Below are 10,853 nucleotides of genomic sequence, written 5' to 3' on the forward strand. Positions count from 1 at the left end.
TCAGAACCAACAAACAACGACCTCACACACTTAATCGTCAACGATGATCATAAAATCATCTTCAACTTCATTCCTAAGGTGTCCTGCAAGACGTGGAAGAAAATCTGGGGTACACTTCACCAACGTAACAATACTGGGAAGTTGTCACTGCAATATTACAATAGAGAAGAGCAGAACGACCGGTTGGAAAACTATCGCAAAGTGTTGTTTGTACGAGAACCGATGAGTAGGTTGCTCTCAGCGTACATGAGTAAATTTCGCGGTGGGGTGTTGTATGAGCACGGGCCCCTCCAACGGATATGGGAGAGGTCTTTCGGTAGGGACATTGTCAAGCGTTACCGAGGTGTTGAAGTCATTGAAGATGGGAAATGGTTAAATATTACACTAACTGAATTTATCCAATACGTTACTGATCTTGGAAGTGGCATCAGACTCACTGCATTTAACGACCATTGGATGCCACAGTATAAAGTTTCACGGCCTTGTCACATTAAATACGATTTCATCGGCCATTTTGAAAATCTTGAAGTTGAAGGTCCATTCGTACTGCGATGGTTAGGGGTTGACCACATCGTCCAGTTCCCAGAATATAAAAGCCCAAACGCAATAACACATATTGTGGATTATTACAAATTGATATCTTTGGATTTGATGCGGAAACTGACAGAGTATTACCGTGAGGATTATAAGTTATTTGGATATTCGCCCGATGACGTCATGAGTCGCGTTTTAAGGGGTGTATTTGCCGAGGACAACGCTCCTATCCAATGAATCTTGGAGCGCAACTTTGACGTGTCAACCCCCCCCTCCCCACACCACCACCAAAAAAGGGGGGGGGGGTAGTTCTTTGAGGCATGACATGAGCTAGTCTATTTCCTATCAACAACTATTTGTGTGCTCTTACTCACCGAGTGAGGGATAAACAATGGTTGCATAGCAATCTCACAGTATTCCAGATTGCAAACTATACAGAGTAACTACAGTAGGCCTATAACCAACTACCAGCTAAATAGATACATTCAGTTCAACTAATTTAGCATCATGGTATTATATTATAAAAATTGTAGTTTTAGGTTTTTAGTTCTGAAATTGATTTATTAGTAGTGGAATAATTATTGAAGAGAGCAAACAATATCTGGCGCGATCTCAGATATCACTGGTTTTTAATAACTTGTTTTTAATAACATGACGTATTTAAAGCGTACCATACAAATAATTATGCTACTTTTCATTGTTGTTGAGGATGGGAAAGCTGTGTTGGACCAAACGGACTCGATGTAATAAATGTATTTCCATAAGAAAAATGAGTGCCACACCCACATCACACAGAAGTCGTGTCCAGTCAAAGCCCGCCCTCTTGTGATGACAAATTATCAGGCATCGTAATGTCGATCTGCAATAATCCACATTCACGACGAAAAACTACCTCGTTTTTACCATTAAAGATTTAACATATGGTTAATGGATTTTCTCCAACAGGTAAGTGATGCCATATATCCTCCTTACTAACTATGTTGGAAAAATCTTAAAGTTGGAGTTTTGTCTGTTCCTGAACACAACATTTGATTATATTGTGTTCACACCACTTTCCTCCGGGCTCCATGTTCACCAGCCCAGCCAACCGTACCGTGTCATGCACGCTACGGACGGCAGTGACTGCCTGCTCTGTATGCGGTGTTCTCGGAGTCTGTCTGAGGCCAGCCACATCAGCAAGTGTGTGCTATAATTTTATGGGGATATGGGATTAACGTGTTGTTAATATTAGGCAGGGTCGAAAGGTGGTTTTCCCTGAGTGAGAGAGGTCGCTATTTGTCTCATTTGTTTCTTTTATTTTTAATATTATAAATAATCATGATAATCATTACATAAAATATAATTATAAATTAATAAAATAATATTGAATATTAATTATTTAGTTGACCCTCCATTATAGTTCTTGCTCTACGGTTAAGTAGGGGTTAGTATGTTAGCCAGCCGAAATCAGTTGTTTGGTAGGCCTACTGTCTTAAAAAAAAAACAGGCAACTACAGATTGGGAAAAGTTTCCGTATGGCGCCACTACTATATGAAATAATATAGTGTCTAATTTACCTCAATAAGATATATCCCTTTTTGTAAAAACTAGCGATAATGAAAAATTTCGAGAAAAGTACAGCGCCCCAGTTACTGGGTCTAATTTAGACCAAGACCCAGTAATAGTTAACTGGGGCGCTGTGCCCTGTGCTAATTTTTTTCAAAATTTGTCAATATCGGTCGTACCATGACAGTCCATGCATTGAGGTATTATTAGCAAGAGAATGACAAATTTTAAAAAGTCTAATTAAAACTAATGGTAGCAATTTACTAACTAAAAAGATTTTTGTCAAGGTGGGACCAGTGGCAGAAGGAATCCGATATTGTGATGTTAGAAAAAAATTTTAACAAAGATATTCAGATAAACTGTGTCATCAAAATGTGTTTTGAAAATACTGGGCCTCGACTTTGGCGCCAACGACAACTAAGTAAGCATTTTTTTTTATATTGATTAAATTTAAACTAACATCATAATTAAATTTAAAAATTGTGCTGCGTTATGGTCACTCTTATCTAAGTGCATCTCACTAATTAAAGCAATAATTTCTGTCTTATTATTTCAGTTCGCAGGTTTTGATGAACATTTCTGCCAAGCATCATCCAACTTTACGTGGAAGCATCATCTAAAAAACATGAACAGGAAATGTACTGAATTATTCTGGTAAAAAAACTAATAACCTTAAACCTTAAACAGACTGCAATAGTTTTAAAAAGTCCCATGAGCTTCGGAAGGGTTCTGTGGAACCAGATTGTTTATCCGGTCGCTAGGGTCGGAGTTGCCGTCACATGTGACGTCTTAGCGATTATGGGTTGTAACTGCACGAGGGAGCGGTTGGATTTTGAAGGACGACGGTTCTATGTGCTAAGGAGACTTGGGGAAGGGTAAGTGAAACACAGGGCCCAAGTTCATAAAGCTGCTTAAACACAATAAGTAGCTAAGCAAAAACAACATTATGTTTGTCAAGAACAGCAACCAACCTACCATGTCACATGTTCAATTGGTGACTGATATCCTGCACATTTCTGCTGAGCAGTCTTCTGCTTAAAGGCACTGGACACTATTGGTAATTACCAACAATAACTGTTAGCATGAAAAATTACTTGGTTACGAGCAATCGGAGAGCTTTTGTTTTAACATTGTAAGAAATGGCTCCCTCTGATGTAACAACGTTTTATTTCTCACTCAAATATTAAAGGAAGTCAGGAAGCTGTTTTTAGACCTGAAACATTACACAAAAAGTAGCTAAGCGCTACATTATGCTTGTCCAAAACAGGGTTACATACCAGCCAAAATACACAATTGGTGACTGTTACGTATTCCTACGCAAGTGGAAAGCTGTTAAGCAATATCTTCTGCTTAAAGCCATTGGACACTTAATGGTAAACGGTATTATCCAAGGCCCACACTTCGTGTGTAATAACACTTATATATATATAAAAAAAAAGTGCATTGAGAGGTTATTGTGAAATGGTATAAGAACTAGTTGTTTTTACTATTAAACACATTTGATTTTCACAATTTTTACTTGTCCTTTAGGGGTTTTAGTGTGGTGGATCTCCTCGAAGACAATGACACCGGGAAGAAATTTGCTCTGAAACGAATCCAGTGTCATTCGAGAGAGGATGAGCGTCTCGCCAAAGAGGAAGCCGAGTACCATCCAAAAGTCAACCATCCCAATCTGATACCATTAGAGGCATGGAAGGTTACCAGTGGTACTGGGGGTGTGACGGAAGTTTTAATTGTCTTACCATTTTTCAGAGTGAGTGTTGACTTTTTGTTCAGGGTCAATGTTGCAAAAACAAACAAATCCGGGAGCAATCTTCTTCGTCCTTTTTATTGCAGCCTTCATGATTGAAGATAAATGCACTGCGATACACACAGAGGCAAACCTCTTCTGTTTGGGACAAGTGTGTCCTGGGGTCTTATACATGCGTTGATAGCTTTTATAACACTTATAACACTGGAACTACAGCTTTGTGTCTTATTTGAAGGATGAAGCAATGGTTAAGTGGATTGCTTAAGGACACAGTGTCACGACCAGGACTCGAACCCACACTCTGCTGATCAGATGCATCAAAGCTTCAGTTCAGTGCTCTTAAAACCCTTGACCATGACCAGACATGCGAGTAACTATCCATGCAAAAAAAGGAAAAGAGAAAACCGGGCAAGAAAAAAAAGAGGAAATGATTATTCCTATACTTTTGTACACAGAAAGTAAAGTAAGAAAGAGGAAAATCAAAACCCCAAAAGAGGAAAACAGCTGAAAAGAGAAAGTCTCACATGTCTGCACGACACCACAATCACAAACTGTAGCAATCGTCCGTAATTTCTACTGGTATTCTCTTTTCAGAGAGGCACATTGCAAGATGAACTCGACAGACTAGCTACAAAAGGAGAATTCATATCGGAACACAGACTACTCAGATTGTTCAGAGGAATATGTGATGGAGTCAGGGCACTACACCAGGCATCCCCGGTACCTCTTGCTCACAGGTAACATGTTCAAGTAAAGTAACTTAACAATTCACTTTTCATTGAAGTTATTACAGATCTTGCAACATCTGTTCATAACAGTTGATAGAATTTGACACAGTGTCCTTATTTAATGATGCTTTGTCCTCCGGATGGGTCGAACAGCCACTGGTGTGTTGTGTAATGCATATAAAATAAAACCAGTGCCCTTTTTGGAAAAGAGAAGGGGTTTGCCCTGGTGTTCCTGGTTTGATTGGCAGCATATTGTGCCACAGTACCTTGTAAAACCATTACAAAGTTGCTATGTAAAAAGAGAAGGTCTCATTAATCAAATGTGTAGTGTGTCGTGGGCGAGCGGATAAGAGCAGCGAATTCAAGCTCTGGTGATTCTGTTCAGCAAAGTGTGGGTTCGAATCCCAGTCGTGACACTAGTGTCCCTGAGCAAGACACTTCACCAACATTGCCAGAGATAAATGGGTACCTGTGAGGACAGAGATGGTTCTTGTGATTGATTTAGCCGAGTAGCACATTTGTTGCACAAGGCTGTATACTCCCCAGGGAGCTGAGATGGTTTAAGGAATGATTTAAGGCCCAGTGACCAGGGGTAATAATGTTTGAGCGCCATGAGCGTCATGGACCTGAACGCTATATAAGAAGCCATTATTATTGTTATTATTACATACCTTGCAGGAAAATACTGTATAATTTAGCTCCTGGAGCTTCACTTAGTGACAAATATGCGTGCTATACGTGTATGCAACAACAAGCCACTATTATTTTTTTTATTCATGCCTGCTGTCAAACTGTATGTAAATGTTTACTTATTCTCTTTAAAAATAAATTCCCCAATTTGACCCAGTTTAAGAAGGCTGTTAGGATCTTTATTCTGTTGTGTAATTAAAAGCCTCCACAGCTGTGTGTATGCCTACCCAAATTTCAGTGTGTACTTTGTACACGCTAACTGAAGTGGTAAATAAACTGTAATTCTTGTGTTTTAAGACCGAGATTCTGTTTGTCTTTTACCTTGGTGTGTTGACACAGCTGTTGGACTGTGTGACAAATCGGAAGAACCTAAGAACAACAGATGTTCTTAAATCAATGACATAATCGAGTTTGATTTGGTCTCCAACACTGAGTTATTGACACATAAACAATTGAGTACGTTTGCTCAGATGTTCTGTTGACAGGTAATTTTCACTTCCGACAACTAAATCTGTTTTTGTTTACTTATTATAGAGATATTAAACCAGGAAACGTTCTTTTGTCGGACAATGGTACGCCAGTCATCATGGACTTTGGTTCAATGGCACCTGCACGGTTAGAGGTCAAAGGTCGATCGCAAGCTCTCGCTGTACAAGTGAGTTGTTGTAACGGGGAGAAAAAGCTGTTACTTTTGTGACATGATACTCGCGTCACACCCGAGTAGCAATACATGTTATTAGCCAGATGTTTGAAGTGTTGTATGTTACACAAGTGTCACGTGTGACAAGCCTTATGAGCACAGGTCACAAGTGTTACATGTCACATACTTAACACATTGTTAAGTGTTACTAACTTAAAGGAACACGTTGCCTTGGATCGGACGAGTTGGTCAAAACAAAAGCGTTTGTAAACGTTTTTTATAAAATGCATATGGTTGGAAAGATGTTTTAAAAGTAGAATACAATGATCCACACAAGTTTGCCTCGAAAATGCGTGGTTTTCCTTCTACTGTGCGAACTAACATGGTCGGCCATTTATGGGAGTCAAAATTTTGACCCCCATAAATGGCCGACGTGTTAGTCGATGAGGTAAAAGGAAAACCACGCAATTTCGAGGCATGTTTGTGTGGATCATTGTATTCTACTTTTACAACATCTTTTTACCCATGCATTTTATAAAAAAAAACGGTTACAAACGCTTTTCAAAGACCAACTCGACTGATCCAAGGCAATGTGTTCCTTTAACATTACTAGCATAACACACTATAAGCATTCACTTACTCAGGCACACGTGGCCTGAAGGCCTTTGCTGGGCTACAATCTTTTTGTTTCCAGTGGTTGTTGTCACCTACTCATGGGGCTGACACAGGGATACCCCCAGGGATACAGTCTAAACGGATATAGGCTTGGGTATCATCAGTCATAAGCCTGACTGGTAGTTTGTCACTTAATACATTAATCTATTCAATTCTTTGTTCAACCCCCAAAATCATTTCAAAATTTACCCGGTCAGTTTCCCTTGTGGTTTATATTGATATCTGAAACAAAAAGTCGCATCCCCTTAAGGTGATCCCCTGGCTGCCGCTTCCCAGGTTGTAATTTGGGTGTGATCCCTGGCTACACGGCAGTTAACGGTTGTATGGCTTCTGACTGGCACCCCGAACAAAGATATTGACAGAATAGGGACACCGTCAATATAGGGCTAGATAGCTCAGTTGGTAGAGCGCCGGCACGTTAATCCGGAGGTCGTTGGTTCGAATCCCACGCTAGTCAATTCTTTGTTCAACCATAAAAATCATTAATACATTATTAGCAGTACACAATAGTGCCACACATTTTAAGCACAAATGTACCAGTTATGGGTTTTACATAGTGTTACAAGTTTGTAGCATTACTCCTAACTATTATTATTTTTATTTTACTAGAGTCAAACAAAAATGGTACCAACTACCATGGATTCAAACTGCCTCGCTAGCCACCGGCTATTATAACTAATACGCATCAGTGTTAAGGTATAATGAAGAAATTATATTGACATTTCTTGCGATTAAATTTTATTTTTTAGGACCTTGCAGCAGAGAAGTGTAGTATGCTGTTTCGAGCCCCAGAACTCTTCCACGTTGAAAGTCATACAATAATTGATGAGAAAGTAGACGTTTGGGTGAGTAAAAAAGGACCTTTGACCTTATTTTTTTTATTTGATCTTTTACTTTCATGTCAGAAGCTCAAAAAAGTTTGCGGTCATTTTATAAACTTAATGACTTCTATCAGTGTAATGATCAGGAATGTACCTATTGTGTGTCTTGGATGATGCACCAGACTGAAGTATTTCAAACTTTTGGGTTGTAAGTTAAGTCTGGTGTCCTTTTACATCATGCTTTACTAAACTTGCTACAGCACTCTGATGTCATTTTACAGAACTCAAGCCCTCTATGTTGAACACAAAACTAAACTAAAACTAAACTTGCTCCAGTCCTCTGACATTTAATCCCTTTATACATCTAGTCATTAGGGTGTCTTCTCTACGCGATGGCATTCCTACAATCACCCTTTGAGCCAGTCTACCAGAGAGGTGATAGCCTTCACTTGGCGGTCCTTGGACGTAACTTCAAATTTCCAGACACTACAAGGTAAGCAATTAATCTTACTTTCCAAAATGGGTTTAAAGGGTTTTGATTCCTTGTCTAGATAATGATTTTTGCCGTGACACAAACCCCTTCTCAGTGTGAATGAAGATGTTTGTAATATAATTTACCCGTAAAAGTTTCAACTTTAGCAGGAAAAAAGTTAAAATCACAGAGCAATGTTTTGAGGAGACTATCGTAAATCCGTTATACATGCTGATACAATGTTTGTCTCGGTGTGTGAAATTGTTCTACTCATTCCTCAAACTATAGCACCTCAGCAAATAATATTTTTAAGGGGAAACTTTGCACCATCAGTAACATAAACCTTGTAAGTTTAATGTAAATCTGTAGACATTTGTGTTTTGAGTCTTACAAAAAGTACCCAACACTTTAAACAAACCCCAGAAACTAATACACCTTCCTGCGACTAATTCTATGAGATCTTACGGTACTTTTGAATGTTGAAGACAACCCCCTCTCCAAAACAAACTTGGTTATGAAAACTATAAACTTGTTTCCACTATTAGCCCCAGAAAAGCTGTTAATTTGCAAGGTCCTTCACATCAAACATCCACTACTACGATCTCAAGTTTCAGGACTCATCTCAAAACATATCTATTCAAATCTTCATATACTTAACTATTCTTTTGTTTCCCCTAAACGCTTAGAGACTTTCTTTTGGAGGTGTTAGGCACTATAGAAATGCGGTTGTTATTATTATTATTATTATAATTAATTATTAAATAAGCCAAATATTTTGTTTCTTCTTTTTTTTACTACACTTTTTGATGATTGGATGGTAGGTATTCCCCTCTGGTGCGCAACCTTATATCATCAATGTTGATTATTGATCCCAACCTTAGACCCAACATCATCCAGATTCTTTACTCCATACATGGGGTGGATTAGAACCATGGGATTATCTCAAAACTAAAATGTGAAAATTCAGTTTCTGAGGGAATATCAGTTTTTTTTGGTCATCACTTTGCGACTGGTGGTACATTTCATACATGGACCGGTATGTCATTTCATGTATATGTCATACATGGTGTTGGATTAATGATCACCTCCTGCCACTGATTTCACAAAACTTTTTTTGCGCAAGTTGGGCATCACACTAAAACAAGAAATCTTGCGTGATGGACTTGCACAGCTGTGTACATTTTTGTGGAATCCGAAGGTCTCTTAAATGTCAGTTTCTTTTAAAGACTGTCAGTGTTTTACATTGTACCAATTGGTTAATCGCTGGTGATGCTTTTGAGAAGTGTATACTTGTGTTTTGAATATAGTGGGCATTGGTTCATAGATTTAGAACAGACTCTATGATTGGTTGCACTGCACTTACAGTTTAAACAGTTAATACAAACTCATCCAATGTGTCAGATTTATGTTGTAAATATTGAAAGTAGTAGAGCAAAAGTTTAAGGCGAGTTCAAAGCTATTGCTTGCAGGCCTGTTACTTCATGGAGACAGCGAAGGCAACTGCCTCCATGCCCCCTGGTCATGTGTTATGTAACTCATGTAAAAGAACCCAGTGCACTTATCGAAAAGAGAAGGGGTTCGCCCTGGTGTTCCTGGTTCGATCGGCAGCAAATCGCGCCACAGTACCTTGTAAAAGCTTTACGTGGTGTTATCAGCAGAATTAGGTCTCATAATTCAAACGAAGTCCCACATCTGGCAGGAAATACTAATGTTTCAGCGCCAGGAGCGTCACTGGGTGACGGACAGGTGTGCTATTATACCACAATTATTATTATTGCCTTGGTGCCCTTGAAATGCTCCAGAAGACATTTATAATATCCTATTTTTACCTAGAAGAGAATGCCTTGCCCTTTAAAAAACAAAGCATACAGGCATGTGGTTGTTTTGAGAGGAAAGGAAATCCTACCTTTTTGCTCAAGTTTAATTTGAAAATCTTTTGAACAAAAGTTTTGATTGTGTTATGGTATTTTTCTGTACAGGTACTCGTTTAGTTTGAAAGAACTTGTGTCTTCCATTATCGTGGTGGAGGTTATAGAGAGACCCTCAGTGGCATGGATTGTAGAACAGGTTGATATAATGCTACAAGAGATGGAGCACAAGGTGTAGGGGGTCATGGGTTAAAGGTCAAACTAATGCATCTAATGGTGTTACACAATGGTAGCACTCTGGTATTTCATAGGATTGCAGGTGATGCTCCACCAGGGTGGATTTCAAAATGAGTTAAAACTAGTCTTATCTCGAGTTGGGATGAGTTACTGGTCCTAACTTAAGACTATCTTTGAGTTTTTATTAACTCCTGAACAGTCCTAGGACTAGTCCTAAGTTTTTGACTGACTTTGTGAAACCGACCCCTGGGGTGGGGTTTAGAGTTACAATAATGGGAAACTACACTTTTAACTTCTCTGAAGTTGCCATTGTAGGTACAATGCATGCAGAGTGGACAAGTCAATGGGGTTTTAGTCAGTTAACATTCAAGCTTTTTAAACATGCACCCTGAAGAAAGTGTCAATTGCCAATCCTGTGAGATGGTTATCGCAAACAGATTATACCAAGTTGATTGGCACAATCCTGGTGAGCGAGGGCGCACAACAATATTCTGAGATCAATCTGCAATGTTTTAAGGTGGAGTGCATACAGTTGATATTTATACAAACAAGGACTTGACAAAGTCAGCCTTGAGTTAAGTCTACATTTGGGGTTCAACCTACCACCTATTGCCCACAAAAGTCACCAATAAGAGTTCACACAAAAGCTGTATGGACAAATGCAAGTGCAAAACTCAAAGAACTTGCAAGATATATAAGAAATAATAACCTCAACATAGTTCTTAAGCTTTAAGCTTAACCGGATGAAAAAGGACTAACCTTTGAATTCGAAGGAAGTATTTGCCTAAAAAATATCTGCAAAACACTGCAATGTCATGTGAACCTGTTTTTAACGCTATGCCATAAAAATTTCTTGGTGGCAAGTTTAATTTTGAACTTGTAAAATATAATTT

The 10,853-nt window shown here is 38.8% G+C and overlaps 1 protein-coding gene across 2 annotated transcripts; it reads left to right on the forward strand.

The window, feature by feature from the left end:
• The first annotated feature begins 250 nt into the window (after nt 1-250).
• LOC139948718 (serine/threonine-protein kinase 16-like) lies at nt 251-9,967 on the forward strand. 2 transcript variants are annotated; one of them, XM_071946991.1, is made up of 8 exons: nt 251-1,479; nt 2,636-2,954; nt 3,610-3,832; nt 4,424-4,566; nt 5,782-5,902; nt 7,312-7,407; nt 7,752-7,876; nt 8,677-9,823. In XM_071946991.1, the coding sequence occupies exons 2-8, from the start codon at nt 2,791-2,793 to the stop codon at nt 8,780-8,782; spliced, it is 978 nt and encodes a 325-aa protein (XP_071803092.1). In that variant the 5' UTR covers nt 251-1,479; nt 2,636-2,790; the 3' UTR covers nt 8,783-9,823. The 2 variants fall into 2 exon arrangements, with proteins under 2 accessions (XP_071803092.1, XP_071803091.1); XM_071946990.1 differs by lacking the exon at nt 8,677-9,823 and adding an exon at nt 9,835-9,967 and having other exon boundaries at nt 952-1,479.
• Nucleotides 9,968-10,853: the final 886 nt, after the last annotated feature.

Source organism: Asterias amurensis, chromosome 16 (assembly GCF_032118995.1).
Source record: "Asterias amurensis chromosome 16, ASM3211899v1".
NCBI lineage: Eukaryota > Metazoa > Echinodermata > Asteroidea > Forcipulatida > Asteriidae > Asterias > Asterias amurensis.

What these genes read in the sequence shown, in the direction of transcription:
- LOC139948718 (XM_071946990.1), top strand. Translation starts at nt 2,791, where the DNA reads ATGAGCTTCGGAAGGGTTCTGTGGAACCAGATTGTTTATCCGGTCGCT. An exon ending in CCGGTACCTCTTGCTCACAG is followed by an intron (nt 4,567 to 5,781) that starts GTAACATGTTCA and finishes TACTTATTATAG; the next exon opens with AGATATTAAACCAGGAAACG. An exon ending in ATGAGAAAGTAGACGTTTGG is followed by an intron (nt 7,408 to 7,751) that starts GTGAGTAAAAAA and finishes TTATACATCTAG; the next exon opens with TCATTAGGGTGTCTTCTCTA.